The sequence below is a fragment of the Pinus tabuliformis genome, chromosome J (genome assembly GCF_031772625.1).
Source record: "Pinus tabuliformis cultivar Carrire ecotype Pingquan chromosome J, CPIR1, whole genome shotgun sequence".
Lineage (NCBI taxonomy): Eukaryota > Viridiplantae > Streptophyta > Pinopsida > Pinales > Pinaceae > Pinus > Pinus tabuliformis.
This window is the reverse complement of record NC_142295.1, coordinates 1,464,030,395-1,464,050,326: the sequence shown is the minus strand read 5'-3', so window position 1 is coordinate 1,464,050,326 and position 19,932 is coordinate 1,464,030,395. Positions and strand designations below refer to the sequence as shown.

General features: G+C 40.4%; 1 protein-coding gene across 3 annotated transcripts in view; it reads right to left on the bottom strand.

The window, feature by feature from the left end:
• The window catches only part of LOC149232887 (uncharacterized), a 398,827-nt gene that overhangs the window by 364,449 nt on the left and 14,446 nt on the right, over nucleotides 1-19,932 (bottom strand). For all 3 annotated transcript variants that reach the window (XM_089379541.1, XM_089379542.1, XM_089379543.1), the window contains exons 2-4: nucleotides 9,608-9,813; nucleotides 9,309-9,427; nucleotides 8,909-9,040 (exon numbers count right to left, since the gene is read on the bottom strand). In XM_089379541.1, the coding sequence (XP_089235667.1) occupies nucleotides 8,909-9,040; nucleotides 9,309-9,427; nucleotides 9,608-9,813 (457 nt within the window). The remainder of the gene's footprint in view (nucleotides 1-8,908; nucleotides 9,041-9,308; nucleotides 9,428-9,607; nucleotides 9,814-19,932) is intronic.

The window sequence follows — 19,932 nt, the reverse complement described above, 5'->3', positions numbered from 1 at the left end:
ACTTCAAGTCCTCTTCTATTTATACTAAAACGTAGAGGTTGAATAGACATGACTGTTGGGCTTCTGAGCCTACATAAGTTGCTGGCCGACTTGACAATTTGTCCATAATCAAAATAAATTCATATCTTCATAAATACTTATCGGAATCGGATGATCTTTAGATCAATCCTACACCTCTCGATGAGAGGAATCCAAGAAAAATATCAGCTGCCATAAATAAGATGACCCACATGGAGTTTGGCCCTAGTTGCCAATTTTAACATTAAGTCATGTATGAGGGTTTGGAACTAGCATTTAATCAAGAGCACCAAGCCCTCTATGTACCTCGATGTTGTTGGCATCGATTGTTGAACTCCTTTGTCATGACCCCAATAAAAATGTACCCATCACTCAAACAAAATCTCGATTTGACATGTTGAGTTTTTTCTATCTTAATTTATTGCTTAGAGGGTGATATTGATGATGAGAATCCCAGTATTGTTAATTTCCAAACCGGCAACTAATTCCTAGCAAATTTATCACAGACCTACTGAATAAAAGCCCAATTGAGTTTTTAACATAAACAAAAATTATTCAACAAAAGCACATTAAATTAATCAATTTCACATAGCCACACACACACAATTGAAAATTGGCAGCTACAAGATGAATTTTCCTGAGGAGAAGCCCATCAACCTCAAGAAGGAACCTCTCCTCTTCAAAGGAATTTCCAAAATGGTCAAAGAAAAATTGCTTCGAGTTTGACATGTCAGCCCAATGAAGATGACAAGTCAGCCCCACATCTGTGAAATTAGCCCTCCTCAACCTCTTATAAATAGGCATTCGTTGAACTCACTTGGAGACCATCCCAACACACCTCACATCACATCAAACAGTTTGTAGATCTTGAAATTGCAAGAAGAACTTCACATGTGCGAAGGAGAAGAAGGTTTTATGTTTTGGCCGAGTTGACTTTCTATTTTGGGAGTGCGTTGACCAGTGTTGACTCTGTTTAACTTGAGCTTATTTGACTTGGTTTGACCAAATTCTTTTTTGATTTGGGAGGTCGCATTGACTGAGCCTCGGGACTATTTCATTTTGCACATTCATTCTGTTAGGATATTCCGACACATAGGATATAGTTAAGTTCAACTTGGTCTAGCATAGAGTTAGGTTAGAGTTAGGTAAAGTGTGTTTCTTTACCGTTGTACTTTTTGTAACTTACAATCCGACGGTCACGATATGTAGTGATCCGACGGTTCACTCTCACCTCGGTATTACCGACACTTGATCCGTGGCTTGACACCCGATTGGTCCATGAGTTCTATTTAAAGCGCATGGAGGGTCATTGTTCGGGTAATCCGTGCATGAGAGAAGCTTATGTAAATTTTCATTCTTTGATTAATAAATTGTCTGTACCCACGTTGGGACAGGCCGTGGACTGTTTCCCTCCTTGCACTCTGAGGGTTTTAACCACGTCAAAAATACTGGTGTATTGATTTGAGATCTGGTTGTGAGCGGTGTCCTTTTGGTATTCTTTCTGAGGAACTTACCCTGTAAATTCCTACATGGTATCAGAGCTATTTGAGGGCCGCGTCCGTTGGTGATCCAAATCTGAAGCCGGTAGAACTGCATGCGGCTGTCGTTTCCTAGATCTGCTGTTTCTGACTGCTTTCGGGCCGAGAGGACTGCTCTGTTGCGTTCGGAGCATCTGTTTCAGTGAGGAACCCCTTTCGTTTCACGCGAAAAGGTTTCCGGTAGCCCTAGCTGCGTCATTTTTCAGATCGGGAGGTATACAGTGTTTTTTTGCAGTTTACTGTCATTTTCTCTCTGCTTATTTCGGTTTCGGTTTATTTAGCCTTTTTTTTCCCGGATCTATACCTTTCATTTCTGCGTATGCTCTTTGCCCTGCGACTCTGTGCGATCTGGGCAAATCAGAAACAGAAAGAAAGGATTTTTCTCATGCGTATGCTCTTTTCCCTGCACCTTAGTGTGATCTTGGAAAATCAGAAACATTGAGAAAAATATTTAGTTTTTCGGTTAAAAGCTAACTTTGAGATTTTTTTTAAAATTCTAGTTTTTTGGCTAAAGCTAACTTTGAGCCGTAAGGTTCGTTTTTCTTTGCATATTCGTGTTGGGTTTTGTGTTTTGTGTTTTGTAGGGAAAAGAGTCTTCCCAAGGCAAGCACGCAAATCGAGCCCCCCCCCCCCCCTCTCTCTCTCTCTCTCTCTCTCTCTCTCTCTCAAATATTTTGTATAGATCAATTGGTTCAAAGACTTTTTAAGAGAGTAGAGGTCTTGGGTTCAAGTCTCCATTTTGTGGGGGCGGATTTTTTCATTCCCGCACATTCGCGCACTTTGCCGGCAACGTCAACAATTTTTTTTCAAAAAGCCATAACTTCTTCATCCGGAAGCCTTTTTCAGAGCCGTTTTTTTTAAAACCGCCTATTTTTTCGAGATCTATCCATTGGACCACTTACTTTCAGCATCTTCAGCTTCAGTTTTTTTTTAAAAAATGGAAAGTCCATGCCAAGTCATTCTTGACAGCACTAACTACTTCCAATGGGTAGCCTACATGGGAGATTTACTTAGAAGTAAAGGTCTCTTCAGAATAGCCACAGACCAAGAGAAGAAACCCAAAGATGAAGACAAGGCCGAAAAATGGGAAAATAGACAAGATCAAGCACGTGGTTTGATAGGAATGTCTGTTTCTCCTGATCTTAGATTCCACATTGCAGAAATTGAAACTCCTCATGAAGCATTAGAAAAACTTGCTAAAGTTTTTGGGATTAAAAATGAAATTAGAGCCCATCAACTTGAGAATGAGTTGCTTACTTTGGATCCTAATAATTTTTCTTGCATTGAAGATTTCTTGTCCAAATTCAAGACCCTTAGATATCTCTTGGAAGGTGTTAAAGTTAAGAAAGAAGATGGTAACCTTATTTATTCCATCCTTACTAAGTTGGGACCAGCCTACTCTGTATTTGTTTCCACTTTCCATTCTACAAGGGAAGCTTTCATTTGTCAAGGCAAAGACTACAAACCCCTTCCTTTGACTCCTTTTGTGATTCCTTAATAAGAGAACAAGAAAAACTCTTACACCTTGGTCTTCTTAATCTTGGAAACTCTTCCTCGAAAGCGTTAGCCGCCCAGCAGCAACCAAATTCAAAGAATCCTAAGAAGTCTTATCCTCAAAGGAATGGTCCTAAACCAACTCAGCCTCAAGATGAAAGATCATTTCAGCAAAATGACAAGACCAATAAAAACAAATGGAAGAAGACTGACAGACATTGTAACTTTTGTAATCGAGATGGCCACTTAGAATCTAAATGCTTTAAGAAGATGGAAGCCTTGGAAGCCGCAATGAAGAAACATAACATCCATCTGGAGCCTACTTCAACTTCAACTTCCGGAACGGCACTTTCTGCATGTCATCGTCAATCATCTCAGTCTGGTTATGCATTAAATGTATCTTCTTCTTCTTCTCATTCTCATGAGTGGCTCATTGATTCTGGAGCCTCTTGTCACATGGCCAAAAACCAAGCCATGTTTTCTTCTTTAAATGATTGTAACACCAAAAATATATATGTTGGTGATGATAGATCTCTTAATGTTGTAGGGACTGGAACTGTTCATCTAGACAATGGTCAGTTCAATGATGTATTATGTGTTCCAAACTTATCCTGCAACCTTCTATCTGTCTATCAGATAACTCATTCAGGTGAAGGTAAAATTGTTGAATTTTCACCTCATGATGTTGTAATCAAGGATCTAAAAGATCCTAAACAGATTCTAGCTACTGGTCTTGCTGATGATTCCAAAAGGTTGTATAAGTTTCACAACTTTGGGTCATCCCATCTTCCCTCAGTGTTTGTTGCTCATAATGATGAAGTGAGCAAACTTTGGCATGAGCGGTTTGGTCACTTAAACTATCGCTCCCTTCAGCATCTATGTAAAGAAAATATGGTGACAGGTCTTCCTATGGTATCTTGCAAAGATGGTGTTTGTTCCGGATGTGTACTCGGAAAACATCATCGGGACAGTTTTGACAAACGTGCCTCTTGGCACGCCTCAGCCCCTTTACAGCTTGTGCACAGTGATTTATGTGGTCCTCTTCCTGTTGCTTCATTCTCTGGCTGCAAGTACTTCTTAACTTTCATTGATGATTTCTCTAGACGCACTTGGGTATACTTCTTAAAACTCAAGAGCGAAGTATTTAGCACTTTTTTGGCCTTCAAAGCATTTGTTGAAAAACAATCTGGACATCAAATTCTTAAGCTAAGAACTGATAATGGTGGAGAATATGTTAAAAACGCATTCATCAACTTTTGCACCGAAAATGGAATTCAAATGCAACATACTGTTCCATACACTCCACAACAAAATGGTGTAGCTGAAAGGAAAAATCGCACCTTAAAGGAAATGGCTAATTGTATGCTGCAATCTAAAGGACTCAGTCTTAGTTTTTGGGCCGAAGCAATTAATTGTGCAAATTATATAATCAATCGCACTCCTACTAAGGTTCTAGAGAATATCACTCCAGAAGAAGCTTGGAGTTCCATTAAACCAGATGTAAGTCACTTTCGTGTGTTTGGAAGTGAAGCATGGGCCCATATTCCAGATGAAAAGCATAAAGCTTTAGAACCTAAGAGTGAGAAATGTACTTTTGTTGGATATTCTGAAGATGTAAAAGGTTATAGACTTATTCCATTTAAGTCCAAAAATGTTATCATTAGAAGAGATGTAAAATTTGATGAAAATAAATCGGCCTGCGAGCCTAGTCCGGCGGATGTGCCACCTCTTCCTATCTCTTCTATCTTTGAAAACATTTCTTCTTCTGATGATGAAAGCGAGGATGATAATCCTCCCCCACCTTCTCAGGATCCTCAACTTCCAAGATGGGTCCGTGCTACTCGGGATGCAGCAGGTGATCTTGCCGGTGATCCTACAGATCAGCGACGTACACGTTCTCAGTTTGAAAGAGCCTCTTCTTTACTGGCTCAAGCTCCAGTAAATCATGATCCTGACACTTTTGCAGAAGCTTCAGGCCATCCACATTGGGAAGCAGCTATGAATGAAGAATATCATTCATTGATGACAAATGATACATGGGATCTTGTTCCTCTACCAAAGGGACGCAAACTTGTTAGATGCAAATGGGTTTACAGAACCAAGTATGGACCAGATGGGAAAGTTGATAAACATAAGCTCGTCTAGTTGCTAAGGGCTTTTCACAGGTTGAAGGCATTGACTACACTGAAACCTTCTCTCCAGTTGCCAAAATGAACTCTATCCGCCTTGTTCTTTCCCTTGCTGCCTCTTTAAAATGGGAAGTCCATCAAATGGATGTTAAATCTGCCTTCTTGCATGGGGACTTGCAGGAAGAAATCTATATGGAACAACCCATTGGCTTCATACAAACAGACTCCAGCCTCGTTTGTCGACTTAAGAAATCCCTTTATGGCCTCAAACAAGCTCCTCGGGCTTGGTATGCCAAAATGGATAGCTTTCTTTTAGAATCTGGCTTTTCTAGGTGTCATTCTGACAATACTGTCTACACCAAGAAAGTGGGCAACTCTCTTATCATCCTTGTTCTTTATGTTGATGATCTTATTCTTACTGGTAGTGATCCCAACCTTATAAACCATGTGAAGTCCAGCCTTAAAAAGAAATTTGAAATGACAGACTTAGGACACTTACACTATTTTCTCGGTCTTCAAGTCTTGCAATCCCAAGAAGGTATTTTCCTTTCCCAGTCCAAGTATGCTTGTGATATTCTTCGTCATTTTCACATGGAAGACTGTAAGCCAGCCCCTTCTCCCTTTCAGTCTGGAGTCAAACTTTCAGTCTCTTGTACTTCTCCTGAAGTTGATGCTACCTTATACCGTCAACTTGTCGGAAAACTCTTGTATTTAACCCATACTCGTCCTGATCTTTCCTTTGCTGTTGGCCTTGTTGCTCGTTTTATGCAAAACCCCCGTGAAAGTCATTGGAAAGCAGCTAAAAGAATACTTCGTTATGTTCGAGGTACAGTACAGTTTGGGATTCATTACAGTGCCAAAGCAGCTCCTCTGTTAGTTGGTTTCACTGATTCTGATTGGGCTGGTGACCTTGATGATCGGAAGTCTACTGCCGGTTATGTCTTCACTCTTGGTTCAGGACCTATTACATGGGCTTGTAAGAAACAGGCTGCCATTTCTCTTTCGTCAGCAGAAGCAGAGTATCGTGGTGCCGTGGAAGCTAGTAAGGAAGCCTTGTGGCTTCGTCAGATCCTATCAGAATTTGGCTTTGAGCAGCAGCATCCAACCACACTTTGGTGTGATAATCAAAGTGCCATTCAGCTATGCAAAGATCCAGTCCAGCATCAGCGCAGCAAACACATTGAACTACACATGCACTTCATCAGAAAGCTCATTCATGACCATGTTCTTGAAGTGCAATATTGTCCAACGGATGATCAGGTTGCAGACATCTTCACAAAGGCTCTCACAGAGGCGAAGTTCACTAAACTTCGATATATGCTTGGAGTTCAGGAAGTTGTCACTAAGGGGGGATAGGCTCTAGTGCCTCCTTCCTTCTCCTATTGTGTCATATTTGTAAATCCTTCAATCCTATCCCAAGTTGTTCTTAAGGGGGGATGTTAGGATATTCCGACACATAGGATATAGTTAAGTTCAACTTGGTCTAGCATAGAGTTAGGTTAGAGTTAGGTAAAGTGTGTTTCTTTACCGTTGTACTTTTTGTAACTTACAATCCGACGGTCACGATATGTAGTGATCCGACGGTTCACTCTCACCTCGGTATTACCGACACTTGATCCGTGGCTTGACACCCGATTGGTCCATGAGTTCTATTTAAAGCGCATGGAGGGTCATTGTTCGGGTAATCCGTGCATGAGAGAAGCTTATGTAAATTTTCATTCTTTGATTAATAAATTGTCTGTACCCACGTTGGGACAGGCCGTGGACTGTTTCCCTCCTTGCACTCTGAGGGTTTTAACCACGTCAAAAATACTGGTGTATTGATTTGAGATCTGGTTGTGAGCGGTGTCCTTTTGGTATTCTTTCTGAGGAACTTACCCTGTAAATTCCTACACATTCATGGAGTTTGTTGCCTCGAGATTTGCACATGGATTGGTTGCATGCATTCTGAGGACCACTTTCTATTTTTAGAGGTTGGTTATGGAAAATTCTCCTATGAGGAATATTTTATTGTTATATCTCCAATGCACCTTGGATGGCACACTTAGTGAGATCTTCCAAGGGGACCCTCTAGCACATCCTCCTAGATTGAAGAATATTTTTATTATATTTTACATAACTCCATTATTTTAGAGCGATTTCTATGTGGATCCGTTGAGCATTTAACTTGGTATAATGTCAATTTCTGAATGGTGCATCCTCTCTTAATGTTACAATAACTACTCCAATATTTTATAATTTGTTGACTTGTCATGGAGTTAGAAAGATAATAGATTTTATCGTATGAAAGATTTAATTCACTTTATATGAAGAGGAGTTTCGCTCCATTTCATATGTACTCGGAAGGCTGGAGTTTGGATATGATGGTGTTGGCCCCTCATGTGTGTCACGTTTGAAGACTAATAAATAAATGAGGTATTGCTGTTTTGGAGTATGGTTATTTTCTATGATATTCATTTGTTGTAATGATGTTGTAGAAACCTCTTGTCTTATTTGTTGTCTTATTTATACTTTGTTTCATTTTTTCTATCATATCGATTTGTTGATTGGAAAACAAGTGAGCTAATAAAACACCTTTATGTTAATTTGATGTGTGGCAAAGTGAGCCCTCCAAGATTAGTTTCCACATTATAATTTCCAGCAAGCACCTCAAGGTTTAATGTATCAAACAAGTTCACTTTTCCTTAGGTACAAACTAATTGATGAAGGTTTCAAACTAGATCTTTCATCTAAGTGGGTGGAAGGTGTCAAATTAGTCTTTCTACTTCATGGCCTGCCTCAAAATGGTTGACGGTGTTAAATTAGTCCATTCATTTAGCAATGTCTCATGACTCCATGAACCCATAGATTTTGATAGGCATTGGTCCCATATCATCCCATTTCCTTGCTCTGTCATCTTCCTTTCCTTTCATTCCCATTGGCATTTTTCCACATTCTACAATGTATGTTTTGTCAAGGCTCACTCTTCAGACATCACCTAGAGACTCCACTCCATAGCCTTGGCAATCCTACCTTTTAGAGAAGTCACCCTTGAGTTGGAGAAGAGCCAACTTAAATATGGAGGAAGGGCTACTGAGGTAACAGTGAGTAGCCTTCCTAAGTTGCACTAGACTAGCCCCTTGTGTTTGGGACTTTACATTAAGGGTACTAGATTTTGTTGTAACAGGCCCTACAAGCAAATATCTCCAATTTTTCCACCCAAAAAGAACCAAAATAGATGACATTTTATACAATGATCCATTTTGAATCAGAGAGCAACTAAAACACAATGCCAAATCTTGGAGCACAACTATATCACAAGAGGAAATCATGGATACAGCTTGTAGCCAATGAGATCGAAGAAATTTTGAAGATGGAAACTTGCCACAATCCAAAAGTGGGGAAAAAAGTATTGTAAAACAAAGCAACATGTCCAGGAAAGTTGCTCTGCAGATCAAGGATTTAAAATGTGGCCATATTCATGACTTATAATTTATGTCATTGCCTACTGAAGGATCTTATCACTTTGCGCATCTCAAAACTAGAAGTTCATGAAGTAACAAGGAAAAGGTCTGCTGCCATTTGACTTGTCAAAGAAAAGGATGTAGACCCATATGCTATAATTAACTGTCATTTTACAAGCTGATTAAATTGCCTACTGCATAAATTATAGTTACCAACTACAGAACTAATAAAGCCAATGAATTGTAACAAGCAAACCAGAAAACACCCATTTCACATGAAACTTACTTTTGAAGCATCCATAACATTAAGAAGCTCTGTCTTGCTCAATTTCAATCGCTGCTCAGTATTCAGGGGCCTCAGCAACAATGCTGATACAGCTTCATTGACCATCCGAATTGATTTCCCATCATAGTTATCCTAACATATAGATGATCAATTAGTCAACCAAGAATTTCATAAAATTTACAAATATCAAACTCCAGATATAAAAAATTTCAAGGAAAATTAGTTCCATATAGCTGGAAGCCCTAAATTAAAACATATGTTCATCATCATCTTACAGTACATTCTTATCAAGCTCATTATTTCTCAACCGTGACTTGATCAAGCCACAAAAGAGAGCCAGTTAACTCATGAACCAAACAAAACAACACACTCTCAGATGAGTCTTGTTCATAAAACATACCTGTCCTACAATAATTCCCTCACATATATGAGTCCGTTTGTCATCCATGAACTCTTCCACCTCCAGGAAGCTCATACTACAAAGTTCCATAGCCATCTCTTTATCATCCTGCCTTCCTCCTGTTCATCCCACAAATAGTCAATAGACTAGTAAGTTGTAAACATGCATGGCAAGAAAACTAAACAATAACAGAGAATTGATGAACCTCTTAACTCCAGTCCATTTAGTCCCAGATCAACCATATTAACCGTACAGGATATAACATGTCAACAACTTTTCCTTTAGAAAATATAGGTCACCTGTTACTGCTCGAAATGAAACAGATTTGGAGGCACTATGAACAAAAAGAAGCTGAAAGAATTCTGATTCGGCAGCAGATAGTTTATAACCATGTACTAAACGCAATATCAATGGAAGTAACCCTGGATCTGTCACTGAAAGGCGTGTTTGTGCTCTGGCATCAATCTTTTCAATCAACTCTCTCATAATCAAAAGTGCATCATTCCTGTTATTGAACCAAGACAGTTTTAAGACTAACAAATATAAGAAAGCTGATCATGATTCATCACCAATCATTAGACCAGCAAAACAGCAAACTAGCCATGTGTACTATATCTATTTAATTCCTCTGCCTCATGATTACCATATTTAATGCAAAAATTAACATCAAACAAAATTCTCCCTCAGATATCAACCCCTATAAAAGCAAACTGAAATGCTTTTACTGATGTTCATCATGTCAACATCACCTGTAGACCATGGGACAAGATTACAGTTACAAAATATGCACATTAAAACTGAAATCTAAATCTATAGAACAACCACAGAAGATAAAGATATAAAGGAGCACAATGTGTACAAAGGACAGCTGAGATGATGTATGGATTGATTGAGTCTTGAAAATCCTTCATCCTATTTTTGTTTTCCTGTAACAGAAACATTCCTATCTTGCCAGTATTCTCCTGTGAATAGCTGAGCTGTTTTGTCTTAGTTTTCACTGGTATCTCAATTCAAGTGTTCTGTTAAAACTATTGGACTCTGTGCACCAGAGAATAGATGTTCCTCTTTTCTCTCCTCTCCAGACTTACAAATTCCATATTCTTCCACTGCAATACTGTTTAGTGCTTTGCTTTTTTGCATTTTCGAACTTCTCATTGACATTGGTGGGAGATTCACATTAACTGCGTTGTGATTATATCAAAATGGATTTAAGGGATGCTTGAACTTGTATTGATAATGACTATGAAAACTCCAAATTTTTACTTTTCTTTTGATGCTATCTGCAGATGCAAACTCTGAATTTCTTTGGAAAAGCATTTGATTTCTCCTTGCATCCCCACAGTCCACCTCAAGTACTCCCCATCACTCTATATATTTGTTACTCTGACATTCCTGAATATATATATTCTACCTTTCAAGGCTTCTATGCATGTTGTTGGGGCAATCCCTTCTTATCCATGTTTCTTACCACTGGTTTAAAGTTGGGTGAGTTTCTTAATTGTGGGTGCCCACAACCAATAGCATACGAACACGTGCAACATGACCTCCTCAAGTGCATAAATGCATGCATAGGTGGACTGCTCAAATAAATGCACAAACTCTAGGATAACCAATTCCCAAAAATATGTAATCAACTCTCCAAGTGGCACATGTGGCTCCAAGATTCAAATCACCCATAAATCAAGGTAGATGGAGTGGATCCCACAATAGGACATTGACCATCATATAATAGGCACCATACATCAAGTGCAAAATCATCGAAAACCCAAACCTCCATACGCATGTAACAACAACCCTCCAACTATGTTGCAAGAAATGTGCCACACCCTTCCCCCCCCACATGCCAGCAGCCTTTCCATATCGAAATGTTGAAATGTAATGTCCCCTAGCGAGAAGGAAAAATTAGCTCTCACCCTTGCCCTATGTTTGCAAAATGAATGACAAAAAACCAAAAAAACATCTTTAAAAAGTCGCTGTCTGTCAGCCCTGCGATTTTTTCTAGTCTGATCGCGGGTTTTTCCAAAAAATTGCGATTTTTCAAAGGGAAAAAAATCACCAATTTAATCAGCTGATTTAATCACCCAAGCAAAAAAATTGCGATTTTCACAACACTGGTCTCTTTTCATGGTCTGATTTCATTGGGATGAAAATTAACCATTAGTTTAGTTTAAATTCACAACATTAGATTAGTCTAATTTCATTTCATTAGATTATTTTAATTTCATTTCATTAGATTAGTGTTTAATTTCATTTCAATAGAATAGTTTCAATTTCCTAGATTAGAGTTTAATTTTTGCTCTTAGATTAGAGTTTATTTTCTTGCAAAGTAATGAACCCCATCAAACTCTTTTGTGTTTACACCATTGCAAACTTGCCTTCATCCTTGTGCGTGACATGAAAGAGCTTGTTGGTTGACTTAATTTAATAGGGAAAAACAATTCTATTCTCCTTATTGTGAGATTGGGAGAAAATGGTAAACGTTGACTTGTGAAATCAAGATAGGGGCTAGTTTCCCCTATTGTTGGATCTCCCTACAACGGGTTGACTTGTGGGCTCTTGGGAGTACTCATTGAAGCGAAGCTTCCTCCTGTAGGATCCCCTTGCAACTTTCCTTAACCCAACGAGGATAAGGGTAGAAGAGGAAACACATCTTAGTTAGATTTACTTCATTGCAATCACACATCTCACATTGTGCACTCATACGGATCACCACATATCCATCAATCTAATAAATCTAAATCCAAGTGAAATCTAACTTAACTAAAACATACCAAGAACATCCCACAACATTTCTACAGTATTCAGCTTGGTTATTGTTTCATTGCCATATTTATTTTCAAGCAACATTTACTTTTGGCATTTCATTCCCAAGTATTTACTTTCAGGCATAATCACAACATTTACTTGGAGCATTTCATTTACAATCTACTTTTGGCACTGGTCTTTATTTGCTTACAAGTATTTCATTCATATTGCCATTGTCATATCTCTTGCTTGTGGATAGTTATTTGTAATTTTGTACGCTTATGATCATTGTATTTGCTCATGAAGTTTACTTACATGCTCTAAAGTGATATGTTGTTATTTATATGTTGATGGTTGAATGTGCTTTAGGTAATTCAATTAACTCCTAGATATCTCTTGTTTAACTTAGTTTAATCAAGCCTTAGTTTTCTTTTCTCATAGGGACTACCCCCTTGGCTTTATTAGGAGTTAGCCTAGACATAGAAGTTCGAAATTGACTGACAGCTACTCCAATCGAGACTTGCCCCCAATTCCACACCGAGTGGATTAAAGATTTTTCCACGTTAGCCCAGGTGTGGATTAGGCGGCAACATGGATCAACCCCATTGTATCAAATGACTCTATTGTAATAAACATCTTTATCTTATGAGTCTATATTTATGAAGATGATCTTTGTTTTGTGCTCCAAAATCCAACAAAAATAGTGTCATAAAAACAATTGGGATTCCAAGGTCTACTAGCATTACCTCCCCACATAGAAAAGCACAAAAAAAATTACTCATAGCAATATCAATCAACTAAAATCAAAACCCCTATGGAGGTAACAAACCTCCCATAATTTAGCAAAATAGCTAACAACATGCCAATCGAAAATGTTTTCCCTACGTCCTCAACATCCCAAGTGGAAAATGATTTGACTACAAAATCAAACAACTCAAATAAAGAAATTTAAGCATGCTTAATATCTTCCATGGACATTATAAGATACAGAAACCGTGTGAGCATGCTCAAAATGTCATTACAACATTTCATCTCTTAAAGAACATACAATAAAACTATCACGGCTGGGTTTTTTCCCTCTTTTTGACCAATACACAATGGTTTTATTTCATTCCCAATCAATCTGATAGCAGTTTTCAACTTGGTCTTGATTTTCTCAATGAACACAGCAAGACATATAGACCTGATGTGTCCCTCAATAATAAATGGTACAGCACTTACATATAAATAGAAATAACATAACATAAATAATAACAATGGGAGACCCTGCACACCCAAGGGTTGGATAGCACCTACTAATCTAGATAAATGCAGGAAGACATTTCCATAAATAACAGCTTGAAGTTGGTTGTTATATCAATAAAAATAATGGCATACATAAAATAGGGAGAAAAAGCCTATTTATAATAATAAAATGAATAAACCCTAACCCTAAGCTTATGTCATGTTTATAGGCCTTTATTATATAAAGGTGGCATTTGTATAACGTATGACCTTATTACAAAGATATTATTTATATTGTGATTAGTTACATGACATACCCTCCCATTGTCATTTGGGACTAGCCCCAGTGGTTGTGTGATTGAGTTCTATCCTCTCCACTGTGGTTCTATTCCTAAAAGTGACATGACAAGGCTTCAAGGTTCCACAAATTCCAATTTAGCCTGGGTACCATCCTCAAATTGAAGGGATTTACCTGGTGGATTTTTCCAGTAAATGCATTGCATAGAAAGACCCCACATTATAAATAAAGAAGAGCTTAAAGAGGGAAAAATAAATGCCCCTCCACTCAAAAAAAAAAAATTGCCATCAAAGAATTAAAATGCTTGTTATTGACATCTTCAGATCTGTTTATTACTACTTTCCAGCAAGCAAGGGATCGATCTTTAGTGATAATTTGCATAGAAGTACTGTTGTCAATCAAGGCACTGTTATGACCCACAGTTGAAAGCATCAATACAAAAGAACGCTGCCCTATGAACCACTAGAGAGACCTAGTTGGGTTGTTTAACAGCAGATGCTTTAAAAGGGAGCACCGGTGAAGGGATTTTGGCAGGATGATTTGGTGTGCATCAGAGACTCTTTCAGTCACAAAGAGTAGCACATTGCTGCCTAGAGGATATGATAAGGCTAAAACAACTGATTGTTTACCTCCAGATCAATAAATTAGACTTGTCATGGGCTACAACATAAATTTTCCCGCCTAGTGACTACTGTCCCAATGTTTTCTCATTAAATAACTAAAAAACATAATTTATTTAACAGCAGAAAAAGAAAATTCTGAACATTGCATCAATCACACACTAGCTGAAAAATGACAGCAGAAGAAATCAACCACATACACAAGGATTTTTCCTTTGAATCAGATTTTCAGTCCTTTGATCAAAGCTTACAAGGTGACCTACGCAGCCTGCTTTTAACCAGCAGCTGTACACAGTCTGAATCTCCTAGATCTGAAGTGCATTGATTAAATCTCCTAGATCTGAAGTGCACGGTCTGTGTAAAAAAGCAAAAAGATACAACAATATGGTACAGCAGTATGATTTGATCCTTTCTGTCTGCCTTGAACAAGAGATCGCTCTTCCTCTTCTCTCAACACTGAAGCATACTTGAGCAATCACTGAAGACAAAGTACAGCCAGCAAATCTGTGTGGCCAAGGCATAGAAAAAATCATCTTCTAGCCCAGTCTTTGAACTGCTCAGACTCCTCGGGGACATATGCAATTGTAGTAGTAATATTAGCGAAAACCCAAGCTATATAGCTAGTGCTTGCATGTGCCATGCCAAGTGCCACACTTACTCCTATTAGTGGAATTGAATCCAAACCAATCCAACTCAAGTCATCAATATCATAAATCAAGATCAAACTCTGCTAGGTGAGACCCCTCTACCCATTCTAAGGCTGGATCAATATCATCAGACACAATGGGGTGTGTATTATGTTGAAATTTCTAAGTTTACTTAGTTAGAAACCCTCCATGCACTTTATCTGATTTATTCCTACCTACTTGTTATTTTACTTAACAAGTTATTTACAATGTAAATACTGAAAATAAACACTAGTGCATGCTCAAGATATTACAGATCAGCAACTAAAGGAAACAGAAACAATCACACCATATGACACCATTATTTTTGGACTAATGTCCCGGGAAAAATCCAATATGGGAAAACCGGTGCAGCTATCTGAGGGTTTTCTTATTAAGCAATATCAGAGTACAATCTGGGTGCCGAAACTGGCCTACCCAATAGAGAATTTCCTTGGCAGTAATACCTCTCAGTTTCTGACAAATCTCCTGGCTGAAACCCCGGATAAACCTTCTGGCAGCTACTTAGCACAAATCTGCCCCAGAAACCCCAGCGTCAGCCTCTCTCTGGACTGTGTCAGCCCCTCTCTGCCCAGTGCTGGCCTTGCATCACCCCGGATGGGTCTGCGTCAGCCTTAGGAGGCCCTGCGTCAGCCCTCTGGCCCTCTGCGTCAGCAACGCTAGCCTCTCCGAGGCTCTACGCAGCTCCTGCCTACCTCTGCGTGAGCCCTGGCTAGCTCTGCGTCACTCTCCCCGGCTATTGCGCTGCTCTCCCAGCACTATCTCTGCCTCTCTGTCTCTCTGTACTCAAATGCCCTCAGTTGCATCTCCCGATCACTAATTCTATCTCTCTTAGCAAACCCCGCTCTAGAGAATAGAATGACTGATCACTCTGGTGTGCTCTCCAAGTGACCCTCTAGCCTCCTCTTATACTTTTCCTGTTGACATCTCAACAAAGATTAAGTCCCTAATCAACGGCTAAGATTAGATCTGGCTTGATCCATGTCTTTTGGACCAGTCTAACACAGATTCATATTAATACACATTAATATTTTATTTCCCTACGTTTAGACTTAGGGACTCCATTAAAAATATTAATTATTTAATATCTCCTGATATGTTTAGAATCTACCCAAACCCCTTCTGGGTATTGGAGATCTCATGTGCCCCAACCTCTCCACCAAATTTCGTGGCTAAAGCACATCCGATGCTACCCCAAATCAATGCTCCCTCTTAGTGAGGACTGTACTCTAGCAATACTCCTCATTGAGTATTACTTTGATCATCTGGCATCGGTACCTGTGCTAATGTTAGGCCTTCCTACCCAACATCCTCTGCATTGCTGCATCCTGTACTGTTGCCCATGGTTCTGCCACTGCCACTGTTGCATCTATACGATAGCTCCCTCTGCATCCGTGTTGTTGCTGGTCCTTTCTCCCAGCACTGCACCTCCTCTCATCATGTTGCATCGTGCTGCCCACTGCTACACTGCAACTCAGTTACTGAGAAGTAAGTAACTGATCCTCCATCTGACATCCCTGTTGGGCTAGAGACACCCACTAATGTTGAAGCTCCCTCTGTCGCTGACAAGTGCTCCCTCTCTGACTTTTGCGCTGCTGCAACAACTCCCTGCATCTCGCATCGTTGCACACCTCTTTGTGCCATCCTGCACTGGTGCAACACTCATGTGCCTCTCGCACTGCTGCAGCCTGCTAGCCTTGCACTATCTCGGGACTCCTGCACTATAGCTCTCTCTGCTGCTCCATCTGCATCCATCTCTACCCGACTCAGCTAGTCCTGCTACTCCTCTTCAGGGCTCCCGTAGCAAGGTCTAATCCAAGACGCTGGGTACCTCGAGGATCTTGCCCCTCATCGCCTATAGTCCGCCTGACTACAGCTCGATGTCTCCCCACTTCCGCTCAAGTGGTGCATGTGCACTCATGGCACAGTCACCATCTGTCAAAACTTCCTTCTTTGCCCGTGTTGGCATTGCCTTAGTCTCAGAAGACTCTCCCTTACTCTTCTTCCTTGGGCACTGGGTCACATAATGACCCAGCTCACCACAGTGGAAGCACTTGATCTTGGAGAGATCTTTCTTCTTCCGCTTTTCCTGCTTTCCCTCAGATGCTAGGGCAACATCTTCCTCCTCCTGCTTGACTTTGATCCCCTTGCTACTGCTACCCGTCTTCAACTGTCGTCTGATCTCTTCCTGGCGAAGAGCTGCCCACATCTCGTCCCAAGGTGGGAGAGTCCCTCTGCCCAGTATACTCTGGACAAATACCTCCCAGTCTTCTGAGACAGCATTCAGGGTTGTCCTCACCATCAACTCCTGATCCGGTGTCGCTTCTATAGCAGTCAACTGATCTTGGATCTCATTCAGTCCTCCGAGGAAGGTGTCAATCGGTTCTCCCTTCTTCATCTGATACAACCTCAACTGATTCTCAAGTAGCATTCTTCTCTGCACAGAAGTATGTTGGTACAATTTCTTGAGAGCCTCCCACATCTCAACTGTCGTTTCCTTCTCAATGTGTGGTACTACATGATCTTTGACCCCGTCAAAGATGATTCTCTTGGCCCTCGCCATTGCCTCCTCATACTTGTCATTATCATTGGGGTCGACTGGGATAGCTATTACCTTCAAGGGGAAGTTTTTGACACGATTTCTGTCAAGTACAGATAAGATTCTGACCTTACAGACTGTGAAGTTTGACGCTCCATCCAGTCTATCCTGGTCTCTTACTCCGTGTAGTGCCATGATGCTCCTCTACTTCCATCCTAGAAGTTCTTTGTTCGACTCCTCTGAGTCCCTACTTCCCGTCTGGAAGTTCTCTTCTAGACTCCCTCTGAGTCCTAATTTCCCTCCTGGAAATCCTTCTGCTGCTGTCGAGATGCCCCCTACTCTAATCGTCTTGTGCAACCGCACCACTAATCCGGGTTACTCGACTAGAAACCCTCGGTATCAAATCCTCTTGGCCTTGCTCTGTCAGGTACTGTTCTGAATACAATACCTCACCAGCTCCACTCTGCAATATTCCCACAGCCTTCTAAACCCCAGCAACCTGAAGGTGAGAGCTCCCAAGCTCTGCGCAATCCCAGCACCAGCAACCCAGCCTCCTTAGCCAACTGCGTCAGCCCTTCCAGCTACTGCGTGGCTCTGCGTGAGGCTCCCTTTGCCTTCCTTAGCCTCTGTGCTGCCTCTTCCCGACTCACCTTTGATGAAGCAAGCACTGCGTCACCCTTCCCTTGTTGCTGCTCTGCTAGAAACAGCTTTTGTCACCTCGAGACAACTGTTTTCTCCTGCTATCGCTCTGCTCGACTGATGTCCTTAGTCCTCATGTGATCTGCAATCACGCTCTAATACCATGTCGAAGTTTCTAAGTTTACTTAGTTAGAAACCCTCCATGCACTTTATCTGATTTATTCCTACCTACTTGTTATTTTACCTAACAAGTTATTTACAATGTAAATACTGAAAATAAACACTAGTACATGCTCAACATATTATAGATCAGCAATTAAAGGAAACAGAAACAATCACACCATATGACATCATTATTTTTGGACTAATGTCCCCGAAAAAATCCAATGTGGGAAAATCAGTGCAGCTATCTGAGGGTTTTCTTATTAAGCATTATCAGAGTACAATCTGGGTGTCGAAACTGGCCTACCCAACAAAGAATTTCCTTGGCAGTAATACCTCTCAATTTCTGACAAATCTCCTGGCTGAAACCACGGATAAACCTTTCGGCAGCTACTCAGCACAAATCTGCCCCAGAAACCCCAGCGTCAACCTCTCTCTGGACTGCGTCAACCCCTCTTTGCTCAGTGCTGGCCCTGCATCACCCCGAATGGGTCTGCGTCAGCCTTAAGATGCCTTGCGTCAAACCTCTGGCCCTCTGCGTCAGCAACACTGGCCTCTCTAAGGCTTTGCACAGCTCCTGCCTGCCTCCGCATGGCCCTGCGTGAGCCCTGGCTGGCTCTGCATCACTCTCCCCGGCTATTGCACTGCTCTCCCAGCACTATCTCTACCTCTCTATCTCTCTGTACTCAAATGCCCCTCAGTTGCATCTCCCGATCACTAATTTTATCTCTCTTAGCAAACCCCACTCTAGAGAATAGAATGACTGATCACTCTGGTGTGCTCTCCAAGTGACCCTCAAGCCTCCTCTTATACTTTTCCTGTTGACATCTCAACGGCCAAGATTAAGTCCCTAATCAACGGCTAAGATTAGATCTGGTTTGATCCATGTCTTTTGGACCACTCTAACATAGATTCATATTAATACACATTAATATTTTATTTTCCCTAAGTTTAGACTTAGGGACTCCATTAAAAATATTAATTATTTTAATATCTCCTGATATGTTTAGAATCTACCCATACCCTCTTTGGGTATTGGAGATCTCATGTGCCCCAACCTCTCCACCAAATTTCGTGGCTAGAGCACATCCGATACTACCCCAAATCAACATATTAGATCTTTTATTTAGCAGCTAGTTGCACCTTAGCCAAAGGTTGTACGGCACAAAGATGAAATCAATTAATTGTTTTTGCTCCTTAGACTCCATCACCCAAGTAGCTAGTAGGCACTGGCATCCACAAAGGTGGTCAACACTATTAAAGAAATTATTCTCGTCTCTCTTCTCACCTAATTCAACTCTTTAAGGCAAGCCACTAGGGCTAGGGCATAAGGCTGAATTCAACTAGGGTTAAGTCGTTGGCCTATCTTGAGGTTGCTCTTGTTGGTTGGACCTTATCTTAACCAAATCTTGCATTTTGCATGGTTTGAATAGCCTCTTTAGGGCTGACATCACAAATCCTAGGCAATTTAGGCCTAAATAACCCTAATCTAGCATTAAGGCTTCAACTTAGAGCTAGTTGAAGGTTTGTTAATCCCACTTTTTTATCATATCCTTTTATCAAACATTTTCTGCCTAATTGTGCCATTTTACATCACATCATTCAAAACCCTAGGTTATAAGCTTTCCTAGTGCTTTTGTAGGTACGTTATTCCTTACTACATTGGATTGAGCCTTGTTCTTAGTTTGAGTGCACTATATGAGCGTATTGG